Here is a 13,004-nt window from a genome sequence, read left to right as displayed (position 1 = left end):
GCCAGATCTGGGACTCTCTTATTCATGAATTGTAGTAACTTAAATTCTTATTTTCACTATACACATGAAACTCAAGCACTAGCATAGCATGTAGTAACATAGCTTCAACATAGCATGGAATAGCACTTCAAATCATGTTCAACTCCGATTGGTTTTTTAACTCACGCAGTACAAATAAATACATTTTCACACAATGCATTAAACAACTGAATTAACAGCAGAAAAATAGAGCTAATTTTGCGTGCTTGACTCAGTAAACACATCTATCACGCTATGTCTACTAGTAACACAACGGACGAACACGTGTAAAACAGAAAAGGAATACAAGAAAATGAACTTGTCATAAATTCGACCCTTTTTCTCTGCTTTTCCTTCCTTAGAAGTAGATTTGGTGGGAAAAACGTTTTTTAACTAGCTCTTAAGTGCTATTTTTTTTACTTTGTTCATTCAGTGTGGACAATCTAAACATGGCTTCAGCTCACTATCGTTCCGTTGTTTTTTTCCCCTTATTTTTCTTCTTCTCTCTAAAAATCAGTGTAGCAATTTTTCCCACTATGCAGTGCCACCACTGCCACCTACTGGACAAATATGGTGTGCAAAGAAAATATAACTACAAGTAATCAAGAATACATTAATATAATATAATATTAAACTAGAAATAACCTAATCCTGTTTGTAGGCTATTTTCGAGTGGGTTACACTCCCTTTCTTCAGCAGCTTACATGGATTACAAATATGATGTTCGTCAATTTAAAAGAATTTTTCAACCGAGGAAAGTCTCAGTTAGCCGTAGGTTTGTTGTAGTACCACTTAGTTTTGTGTGAAACCGCTCAGTGAACTATATCTCTCGTCTCACACAATTTACGTCACCTAGCACCAACTTGCTCGTTAGCTCGTTAGCTAGCTAGCATAGCTCTGTTCCACAACACATGTAACGTTATCTTACCTGAAGTGTTTTCAGCAGATAAGCAAAAGAACAAGCGAGATGCTCTGCTCATTAGAGTAACGTTACATCCCCGGTACGATACACACAGACATCGTAGCTTCAGCTAGACGTCATCCATGCGACTTTGAAGTGTGTAGTCTTTCTAATTACGTATTTTCACAGTCTTATACTTCACCAGTTTAACAATAAACTAAGACTTTCTTGACTTTTTATGGCTCAATTCAAACTGGACCAAAAAATAATGATTATCTCTCCATTGACTCCTGTTCATATTTTTTCGAAAGATAGGTCCCATGGACCGGAATTAGAAGGGCGTGACTTTGTCTCTATTCAAATCAGGGTCTCTGATCTTTCTCAATGATTGGAGACTTGTCTGTAAGATTCATGTTCTAAATGTTAACGTTCACTGAGGTCAAGAGTCAGCCATTAGTAGGTGGGAAGGGTGCAGAACAACGGTTGTACCAGCCAATAGTGAACAGTACAAATTGACAACAATGCCATCAAATAAAGGATCACATCCTTACAGGTTAGGGTTAGCATTGTTGAACCTCGGCATAGTTAACATAAGGTGTCATGTTGCTGATATTGTTCCCTTTAATAAAATGCAACTTAGTAATATCACTCAGAGTACATTTTAATTGACCTACTTTTTTTACTTTTTATTTAAGTAACTTTGTACACAAGTTTTCTAACTTGTACAATATTCTATTTCCACTTCTGATAAAACTACAGCATGTCATTTTTTACAGTTTAGTATGTATTGAACACATGAGATATTATGTGTTTATTGATGAACTTTAGGCATATTTTGTTCCCTTAGGACAGTGCCAGGCTAGATGTGTCCCCCCCCATTTGGATTCTGTATGCTATACCAAGCTAAGCTAACCATTTCTTGGCTCCATAATCCTGTTTTTAGCATTGGATATATATATTTGAATTGCACTTCATTTACACCTCACTGTTACTAGTACTTTATATGTTTCACCTACTGTTATGTTGTCTTAGTCTTTTGTATATTTGCACTTTTACAACTTTGTATTGCAAATGCTGAACAGCAATGTCCCTTGGTCTTATCTACTCATATAAAGCGCACAGACACGAGAGTGGAATCGATCTCGTCATCTAACTAAGTAAGCATATTTCCCAAAATGTTGAACTATTCAACTGACGTAGTACCCACATTATGTATTATGTAATTTATGATTGATCCCTTACACTTTCCACACTGTAACAGTATAACACAGATATTCTGTATGTGCTTGTTCAAACCCTTCATTATATGTTGCCTATGCCAAGTAAAATAATCAAACTCTAGGGCACCATGTAATTTAGTTCAGCACCATTACATCTATTGGAAAAATCCTAAATGACTTGTGCAACATTTTATATAAATTTCCCCCAAATCCAGCCTGACAGGTTTGGTATCTTTGGAAAGTATAGGATGCACACTAGAATTTGAGATACAGTTCTTGTATGATATTTGATGATATATTGCACTAAAATTGGTTAAAGAAAACAAAGTACATCTTAAGGTACAAATATGCAACCGCCAAGTCTCTACAGGCATTGAAACCAGGCCTGAATGTGCCCCTGATGACAGTGGGAGACAAAAACTGGTGCTGGAGGATTATCTGATCTGGATGCTCTGGCTCTTATCACAGGGGTCAATCTGAGTCTTATCTCCATGGTGGCTGTGCTCAACTCTGCACATTTAGGGGCTCTATTTTAATGATCTAAGCGCACGGTGGGAGGCGCCTGGCGCAGGTGCGTTTAGGGCATGTACAGATCCACTTTTGCTAGTTTAACGGCAGAAAAAAGGGTGCCAGGCGCATGTGTCAAAAGGGTTGTACTTAGTGTCTTAATTATTTTCATTTTATTTTATTTTATTAGTTTATTTGTCAGGGACCATGCACAGTTCAAGCCCTGTACCAGAGTTAGCTATACAGCTAATTTACATCTGTGGTCCCTGGGAAAGGGAGATAGAAGTACAACATATACAATATAGACAATTCAAACAATACTGTCAAAACAATTAATCATTGGTGTGTTTTGGGCGTACGCATACCACCGCATACACACATCAAAGAGAGCCACAGCTGTTGGAGCAATCTCTACAATGCTCAGGTCAGACACTGTGACAGATTTAAAAGGCTTTCGGTTTTACGACTTTGTCCCAGAATGTTGACTTTCTCATTAGGATTGATCACTTTAGGGTTAGAGTGATTTATAGCACTAAGTGGTCAAAGTGACCTCAGACAGGGTGCACTCATTTTTGCAAATAAAGGCCAGAGTCTCTTCTAACTTTGGACTGTATTTTGTGCATTGAGAAGTTTGGCATATTTTGTTACATGACAAAAAAGACTTTCCTATTTCTCAACAGGGGTCCACGACCCCTAAGGGGTCTTCAGAGACAGTTGCAGGGAGGCCGCTAAATAATTTTTTTTAAACCTTTTTGTAAGTTCTTACCCCCTTGATATTAAAATAGGCTGAAAATATACATTAACATGAATCCAACATATTATTGGAAAAGATCAATCGGCCTATTCGTATAAATGAAAGCAACAAACTCAACAACATTGATGATACGCTAACTGGCCTATAGGTAAGGTAGCCTCTATGGTAGCCATCAGTTAAGCTAATGGATTCACTGTGCCTTCCACATGAATGTTTGACATTAAAACATTATGATATATGAATATGTATATAGTAGCTTAGTATCGTACGGCACCATAAAAGGTTGCACACATTATGTTAGGCCTAGTTTAATATGCAACTCAATTCAATATATGTAGTAGGGGGTCCCTGCTTGTCTCTCAAAGTCAGAGGATCACCAAAGTTATTACAATTCATCCTGAGGGGAACATTCATGACAGTCCATCTAATAGCTGTTGAGATAGTCTCGCTTTGACAGACCTTCCTCCACGGCGCTGCGGAGGAGGGTCTGGCTAGTCCACACAACAATCTGGGGTGTTCTGGTTTATTGGCATGTCTTAAAATTTTATAATGTAAAAAAAATTCAATGATACAAAAATGGTCATTCCCTCCAATATTGTGAATCATATCGCAATCGCAACATCAGACAAAATAATCGCAGTTAGACATTTTCCTCATATCGTGCAGCCCTAATAAAAACATAAAGTGAGATCTGCTGGAATGTGCCAGAGACAAGCCTTAGCATGCAGCTGACTGGCACCTCAGCTGTCAGCCTCCAGCTGTGCTTTGAACTGGATGACTTGCTGACGCAGCTTACAGTACTGTCCTTCTGCTGCTACCGAGGTGCTAAATCCACATTACACCTGACTTCATCTGTAATGAGCTGAATAATTAGGGCCCTGGCCATCTGTACCAGGCCGAGCCGGGCCAGACACTGTCACTCAGTCTGAGCGGGAGCAAACAACAAGGTGACTAGAAGACTCCACCTCAGGCATGGAAGAAGCAACTCTAAATCATGGTCACGACAGAGGTTTGAAGTGGAATTAACCAGTTTTTTTTTTTTTTTTCTGCATCCAGGCTGTAACTTTACTAACAAATGTATGTTTACTTTATGTTCTTGAACCTCAAAAATCATAGCTTAACAAAATAATTTTGACTCAAGGTCCACTTACTGTGTATCTATGTATGATGCTTTATAAATAAAACTGCCATACACACTTTTTTTCAGGACATTGAGTAAGTTATGTCAGTGGTTCCCAACTAGGGGTAATTGTACCCCAGGGGGTACTTCTGCTGTTGCCAGGGTATACTTGGGAAGATTGCAGAGTTGCTCAATTAAAAAAAAAAAAAAAATAGAAAATAGGATTTATTAAAATAATATATCCACATATTAACATATATATATAGTCAACTGTAAAACCTGAACGCTATAGTTACGTAAGAGTGAAAACAAGTTAGCAGGCGAGCACAGACGTTTAAAAGGTTAGCTAAAAGTAATGAATAAATAAATGGTAGATATAAATAGCTAAAAGTAATGACTAAACAATTCAAAAGTAATGGATAAATGGTTGAAACATTCAACTCAGGACTCTATGACGTTAGGAACACTCTCGTCATAGATTTAACCATTTATTGCAACAAATGGAAATAAAGTGCTTGGCGCTGATGGCTCCGCTCTTGATAATGCTCCCTGGACCAGCCAAGCAGCATGCTAAACTGAGACAGGGGGCTGCGCTATGCAGAACCCCTGGGTAAAAAAAAAAAAAAGAGTGAGCCAAAAGAAAGATATTGAAAACCATTTTAAACTTTGAGTCATTTTAGGACTCTGAACTGGGAAGGTGGAGAGGCTGGGGTGGTGGAGGCAAAGCGTTGCCATCAGCAGCAGCAGCAGCAGCAGAAGCGAGTGAAGCAGCGTCAGTGTAGCAGGGATCAGTGAGTAGGGAGTCATATTTAAAGGTGCAGTAGGTAAGACTTCCAAAACTAACTTTCTGTCATATTTGCTGAAACTGACCCTCTGTTCCAGTAGAACTACATGAAGTAGGTAATAAAAAAGAAAAGAAAATCCAGCTCCTCTGGCACCACCTACATACAGCCTGTAGTGTGTTTGCAAAAATCCACAGCTCCCTGTTCAGATGCACCAATCAGGGCCAGGGGGGTGTGTAACTGCGTGTCAATCACTGCTCATGCACACGCATTCATTCTCACTTGTGGGGGGAGGGTCTTAGGAGACCATCCATTTTGGGCTTTAGCGGAAAGGTGGGAGGGACTGAGAATCTTCACAATCCTACCTATAGCACCTTTAAATATGTTACGTTTGGGAAACAAAATGTATATTTTATTTGGTCCAAAACAATTTGCCTATATTCAATGTCTTCATTTTATATTTTTTCACACGCATATCTGTACACTAAATCTTCAATGCTCAGATTTTCATTATTTTCTTGGAAAACGTCAAAAGCAGTATACCTACTACTCATTTATGGTACACCAAACCTAAAAGGCTTATTAAAACTAGCCGTGGATGATATAAAAATAAAAATTATATTAGATAGCTTAGGGGCTTAGGAAACCGTTTTGGGCTTTAGCGGAAAGGGGAGAGGGACTGAGAAGTTGTCGATGTTCAGATTTTTCCTGGATACTATAGTTGTGACATCACAACTGTACAGAAGTCCTGAAGGCTTGTTTAAAGGCACAGTTTCAGGGCCGTGTGCATTTCTCTGTGGATTGAGCGTTTTTATACTTTTACAATATTTATATAGCACCTCAACCTGCTTTATAATAGGAAGACATGGAAATCTCACATTTTACAATATGGAACCTTTAACATCTTGTACTAGAGCTATGGATGAATCATAACAGCTACAAATGTCAAATGATCTATATAGCAGTCCTTCCAGAAAAATGCAGAGTTTTTTTGTGATTGTTGCGGGCAAAAAACATTTTTCAACTTTCTGCTAAGATATATGTGACATTGGCTGATTATGCGTTGAATTATGCGATGGCATAATCGCGTTTTTCTGGAGGGACTGATATAGGCTAGATGACAGCTGAGCAAACTTCATCTTTTGATGAAGACTTTGTGATTAGAAGTCTGGAAAAAGCTAGTGAGTGGACCTGGGCTGTTTAGTCAAACCTCGATAAAATCAAACTGACTTGACTATTTGTGAGGTCAAGAATGGACTCGCTTAATGACAATCAGAATCAGCTTTAATGGCCAAGTAGTGTACTGTAAAGACACATATAAAGAATTGGACTTTGGGTTGTTGTTGCTCTCCCTGTACATACACAGAAACAGGCATAGGCATACTGTTGGGTTTTGCATTAGAATCATTTCAATGAGATGTATCAGTGGAAAACACTTTCATATCTGCACAGCAAGATCAGAAACATTGTATTTGTGTCTTTATCGGTGTGTGTGTGTGTGTGTGTGTGTGTGTGTGTGTGTGTGTGTGTGTGTGTGTGTGTGTGTGTGTGTGTTTGCAGCCTGTAGCCTATTCTTGATGCCAAAAGTAGGCTAAAGCTGTTTTAAAAGTTGAGAATTCCTAATCTCAAACTTCCACATGAACAACTCCCCCTCCCCATATTGTCAGCTAAACTGGTGTTTGCTGCTCACTTACAAAGGAATGATATGTTACAGTTCCCACTCCGAGCTCCATCAGCAACACTAAACCTGAATCACTTACCACTGAGCCCATCTCCACTCTGGAAGTCCACAGACCTCCTCAGAGATGCTATCTTTCCCTCAGATGCTTTGTGTAAGTGGTTGTGGTTGTGGTTGTGGTGGTCAGGACTGCCGGCGCTCCCAGTGCTGGATGTGCTGCTCCCATCCCCGACGTCCCGAACCGGCACGGGGCAGTTCAGGTTGCTCAGGCTGGACTGGCTGTCGATGGAGCTCCGGGAGCCGGCACCGCTCCTGTCCTCATCCAGCATGAGGACCATTTCCTTCAGCTCCATGTTCTCCGTCCGCAGCACCTCCTGACTGCTCTCCAGCTCGGTCAGCCTCTGCTGGTACAGAGCGACATCTTTCCCCAGGACGCTGGCCGTGTAGCGGCCGAACCGCTGCCACTCCCGGGACACCTTCCTCCCCTTCTGCCGGTCATCGTCCAGGAAGCAGCACAGCTCCCGGAGCTCTTGGTTATCGTCCTGCAGTCTCTGGTTGACCTCCTTCAGGCTCCGGATCTCGCGGAGGTGGACCTGCAGGCTCCGGTTCACGTCCTTCATCATGTTCCCGTGCTCCAGCATCAGGTCCATGTTGCGGCTCTCCAGCCGCCTCAGCCTCCGAATCAGATCCTCCTTCCCCAGCATCAGCAGGTCCTCCTCGGACAGCTGGCTCGCATCCGCCCCATCCATGTCCTCTTAATGTTGTCCTAATAAACAGAGATTCTTTTAACCGGTCTAGCACGGCTAAGTTATTATGAAAACCAGATCCATGACAGATTAGGCTACACACCGGGATACATAGAGGCAGATCCACTGGCCCAAATCAGTCTGCGCTGCCTTTAATTCACCCGCAGCGAATTACAGCACGCAAATATCCGTTTGTGCCACTTTCTGTGACATTAGCGTTGGAAGTTGATCACGGAGACGCGACGAGACGCAGTCTGGAGACTGGAGCCGGTCGGCATGGGAGGAGACATCGTGTGTGAGAACCACAGTGTCCTCTATAGGAAGCAGCATCGACCTGCAGTGACTCCTCAAACATTGGCTGAGTTCCAAATCACATTCTTTTCTTTTGACTTGTAGTAGGCCTATGTAGTTACTGCAGCTGCCCTTACAAAGTAGACTACTGCTGCATGCAGTATGCATAGGCTACAATTGGGACCAAGGGCGTAACTTTGGGTTCAACATTAGGAGGGGGGGGGGGGGGTTGAGCTCTCCAAAGGGCAGGGGTGTCAAACTCATTTTCATTAAGGGCCACAATGGAAAGAGAGAATAACACCAAGGGCCAGACATGGTGAGTTTATTGACATGCTTTTGTTACTACATATCACTTTTTTTTTTTTTACATTTTGGTAGCTTTTTTCCTCATTTTGGTTGTTTTTTGTTCTGACTTTTTTGTGGATTTCTCAGACATTTGTCACTTTTTTGTAAATTTGTTGCTTTTTCCGACATTTTTTGTACGCTTTTTGTCACATTTTTCTTGACATGAAGCCCTACAAAAGTCATCAAAAGAGTTCCTTAGCCATCATAGAATTTAGCAAATCAAGCAAAACAATGATACATTTTTTTTTTTAACAACAACCAGTTTCACAGCCAGAATTTGAAAACTCTCTCTGCTGCTTCTGGGGGAATTTCGGAGTCTCAGAGTTGGCAAATCTGCCATATTTTGCTTTGAATGTCACATAATTGCAGTTTAAAAAACACTTTCCTGTGTTTATGGTTTGGTGCACAACTAAGAGGTCCAAAATGTATTGTGAACCCAAATTGATATACGGGCCGGATCAAAATCTACAACGGGCCGGATTTGGCCCGCGGGCCTTGAGTTTGACACGTGATCTAGGGAGATCCTAGGACATGTATGCATATATTTCAAAAAAGCGACTAAAAATCGAAAAAATTGTCAAAAAAGGGACAAAAACACCAAAAGGAGACTAATGTCGGAAAAAGTGCCAAAGACTGAAAAAATGCGAAAAAAATGTCCCAACAAAATTTGAAAAAGGCAACACTAATCGAAAAAATTGTCCAAAAAAACCTTGAATAAAAGGCGACAAAAATGTTGAAAAAAGCAGCAAAAACATTGAAAAGGAACAAAAACTTAGAGAAAAAGCCCAGTTTTGTCCCCCCTGTAAATTACGCCTATGATTGGGACATACTTCTTTATAACTTGACTTGTGCCCCTCTTGCTTATGTGTGCTGCACAAAGGATTGTGGGCCAGAATAGCCAGAAAGGCATTGTGGCTTGCATACTGCAAAATCTGACCGGATGCAGTTGGACATCCTGGTATTTTAGCATAGTCTACTGCATTGAACATAAGCCTACTACATATTGGGACACACAAAATCTATTTCTGGAATACTAAATATGGTTACTGGGTGTTGAAAAGCAGATAGTGTTTTGAACAGAGACCCCCAGGCAACATGGAAAGGCTGGAATCTGTCTACTAACTCACTGGTCTGTTACTCAGCCAAATTAAAATGATCTATAGTATGGGAGGCGATGGTTGTAACATAATTGGTTTCAGTATTGACGTTTGTTTCTAGATCTCTTTTGTAATACAATCTACCAATAGGCCAGGGTATTGATCCACTATGAATAATAGCCTACAGCTTATGTAGATTTTTAAAATCCACTAGTGCAAACTGACCACTGACAGAAAGCTATTTTAAAACGCTTTGCAACCTAGATGACACAGTCACACAGCAAAGAGAAATCTAGTGTGGTTCATTAAAGCTACTTATAAGTAGTTCAAACTAAAAAAAAGGTCAATATGACGATGTAGCCTATATGTAATGTAGGCTACATCACTGATGCCAATACACACACACACATCTTATCTCTTATTATTCAATAATTTGAGTAACCAGGTAACTTATAAAATAGCATGCAGCAACTTCTTAACACTTGTTCATACATTGCAAAAATCAATTCTTTTGATAAATGTACACCTCATTTTTACGGCTTTAGCCCTATTTTGTATTATATCTTGCATTTGTAAAATATTTGTTTAGTTTTACACATTCAGATTCAAAACATTTTTTTTTTTTTTCACAGATGGCCTGACATTCCAGCTTCCTGGAATACCCTTAAGACCTAAACCAAATGTTGCCTGGGCATGCCTTCACCACAGTCAGGATGCTTAATGGGGGCTCAATTATACAGTAGAAAAGCAATGGTTTTATGACCCCAAATAGTTTCTAGTTTTAGTAGTTTACTACACAAAAAATTGCAAAACAAGTAGTTTAACTACTTGAATCACTATTTAGATATGAATGCAAGCATCCACTGCAAAAATGTAAAAGTTTAATTAAATTACACTGCCCTGGCTGTGTTGGGTCCAGTTGTAATTGTTTAATAAAATAAGAACATCTGCTTAAAGATGCAGTAGGTAAGACTTATAAAACTAACTTTCTGTCATATGTGCTGAAACTGACCCTATGTTCCAGTAGAACTACATGAAGCAGGTAATCTAAATAAAAGCCTGTAGTGCGATTTGCAAAAATCCACCACTCCCTGTTCAGATCCTCCAATCAGGGCCAGGGGGGGGGTCTAACTGTGTGTCAATCACTGCTCATGCACAGGCATTCATTTTCCCTTGTGGGGAGGGGGGGGAAGACGGGGGTTGGGGTGGAAAAAAAAAAAAAAAGAGATAAGGGGGTGGTTGTTTTCCTTTTCTTGGGCTAAGTCCTGGATCTTCCCAATCCTACCTTCAGCACCTTTACATTTTGGGAAACAAATTTTGGGAAACAAAATGTAGGTTTTATTTGGAAACAATTTGCCTATATTCAATGTTTTCATTTTATATTTTTTCACACGCATAGCTGTACACTAAAGTGTATGCTCAGAAATCAATGCTCAGATTTTCATTATTTTCTTGAAAAACATCAAAAGCAGCATACCTACTACTCATTTATGGTACACCAAACCTATAAGGCTTATTAAAACGAGCTGTACACTGTAAAATATTACAGACCCATTTAGTTATGTCCACTTATTTCTTATTTTTAACTGAACGAGCTTATACAAGTTGTCGATTTTGAACGATTTGAACTTATGAGTTTTTGAAAGTTAAACTTGCATTTATTCGTTGGGTTGACTATTTAAAAAAATTTATGTGTTGATTGAACTTAGGTATGTAAGTTAAGTTATCAACCAATTGCAGTCAGGACTGCAACTGGTTCATTGGCTGGCCAATTCCCATGATGCAAGGCGGTAAATAGAGTTTTGTTAAAATTTGCTGAAAAGTTTGCAGTTTGTTCGAAATACAAATGTAACTTTATGAATTCCGTTTATTAAACGTGTGTTTAGAATGTAGTATTTTGTTGCCTGGTAATTGTAATTTTTGTGCTGGTTTACTTTTGTAACCATGAGTTAAGTGACTGTTACGTTTGGTAAGAAGAGCAGGAGTATTACAGTGTTAGACATTGAGCAGTAATAGGCTTTCTTCAGCCATTAATCTGCAGCGTATCACTCACTAGCGGCCATTTTATGTCAAGTGACACAAGATCAGCAGAGAGGCCGCATTTTTGCACGGGTCCCTGGGGTGGCCCCACCCAATGATATCCACTAGAAATGTGGTTATTTTGTTTTAACTTGAAAGTGTGAGTTGAAATAAAGAAGAAAGGTATGTCTGTTATACTAGGCAAGGAAGGTTTCTTGCATTATTAAAGAAAATAAATGATTTGTTTGAACTTAAAGTATGAAGTTAAACCAAGTAATACAAAGTTAAATCAACTAAAAGAACAACTTTAACAAAACTAGAACACTGTAGTTACATCAACCTCATTAACTTTAATTTCTAAGTTGAAACAAAGGCAGTCTTCAAGTTGAGTGAACTTTGATTTTCAAGGCAGCAAGGGAACTTGCATTTCCAAGTTAAACTAACATGAAATTTATTACAGTGTAGATGATATCAAAATAAAAATGATATTAGATAGCCTGCAAATGGATACTGCGTGCACAATGTCAGGATACCACAGAAGAAGCTTTGTGTTATTGTGTTGGGTCCAGTTGTGTTTAATAAAATAAGAACATTTGCTTAAAGATGCAGTAGGTAAGACTTATAAAGACATTTGGTTTAGGTCTTCCAGGAAGCTGGAATGTTAGGGCATCTGTGAAAAAACAGTTTTTAACGTTTTGAATCTGAATGTGTAAAACTGAACAAATATTTTACAAATGTAAGATACAATACAAAATAGGGCTAGAATTTCAAAAAGACAACTTCAACTTTTCAGCTTTAGCAACAAATGATCTCTTTACACATCGCTCTAGAAACAAACGTGGGCTTCATTATACAGAAAGCTGAGTTTGTTCCAAACATTTTGATATGTAACACACCGGGGATCAGTTTCATGCAAATACCCTAAAATAGTCATCAGGTCATAAGGAGCAAGGTTACCTCCCTCAAATCTCTTTTGAAAACCAACCTTAACGTATGATGTGTTGCACCAATTGTTTTGGTGCTTGAAATGAATTTTCCAAAGTCTTAGGTTATATATGATTAAAATAGTAAATGTCTAAAATGAAATTTTTTAATTACTACTTTTTGAGTAGGAGTTTTGTCAAACATCGTTTGGACGGGCAAGTGCGTCTTTCGTCCTCAGAGGGTTAAAAACAACAATAACTGATTCATTTAAAACAATATAATTGATGGCCTGATTGGAACTTTTGACCTTTCTTCATCATTAAATATCAAGCAAGCAACATACAGTATGAATGGAACACTCATATATAGCTACGGATGCTAAGGTTTTGCAGAAGACCATTAGTCTCAATGCTAGCTGTGAACTATTATTGTGTACATGTGCATTCTTACTCACAATATGAATGTAGTTATGTTTTTTTACATGATTTAATCTGTTCTCAAGCTCACAAAGACGTTCACTGGAACACAAAACACATTCAGAAGTATGAATGTAGAAAGTGAACATTCTGCGTTAACTATCAGTCAGACTGAAGATATTTCTT

At 39.1% G+C, this 13,004-nt stretch overlaps 1 protein-coding gene across 2 annotated transcripts in view; it reads right to left on the bottom strand.

Moving 5' to 3' along the window:
* The window catches only part of LOC120548772 (coiled-coil domain-containing protein 85C-A-like), a 31,078-nt gene extending 22,906 nt beyond the window's left edge, over positions 1 to 8,172 (bottom strand). The window contains exons 1-2 of one of the 2 annotated variants that reach the window (XM_039785243.1): positions 7,830 to 8,172; positions 7,063 to 7,746 (exon numbers count right to left, since the gene is read on the bottom strand). In XM_039785243.1, coding sequence (XP_039641177.1) covers positions 7,063 to 7,729 — 667 coding nt within the window. In that variant the 5' untranslated portion in view covers positions 7,730 to 7,746; positions 7,830 to 8,172. Of the gene's footprint in view, positions 1 to 7,062 lie in introns of both variants that reach the window. The other variant, XM_039785242.1, reaches the window with a different exon arrangement.
* Positions 8,173 to 13,004: the final 4,832 nt, after the last annotated feature.

Source organism: Perca fluviatilis, chromosome 20 (assembly GCF_010015445.1).
Source record: "Perca fluviatilis chromosome 20, GENO_Pfluv_1.0, whole genome shotgun sequence".
Classification (NCBI taxonomy): Eukaryota; Metazoa; Chordata; class Actinopteri; order Perciformes; family Percidae; genus Perca; species Perca fluviatilis.
This window is presented reverse-complemented; position numbering and strand designations above follow the sequence as displayed.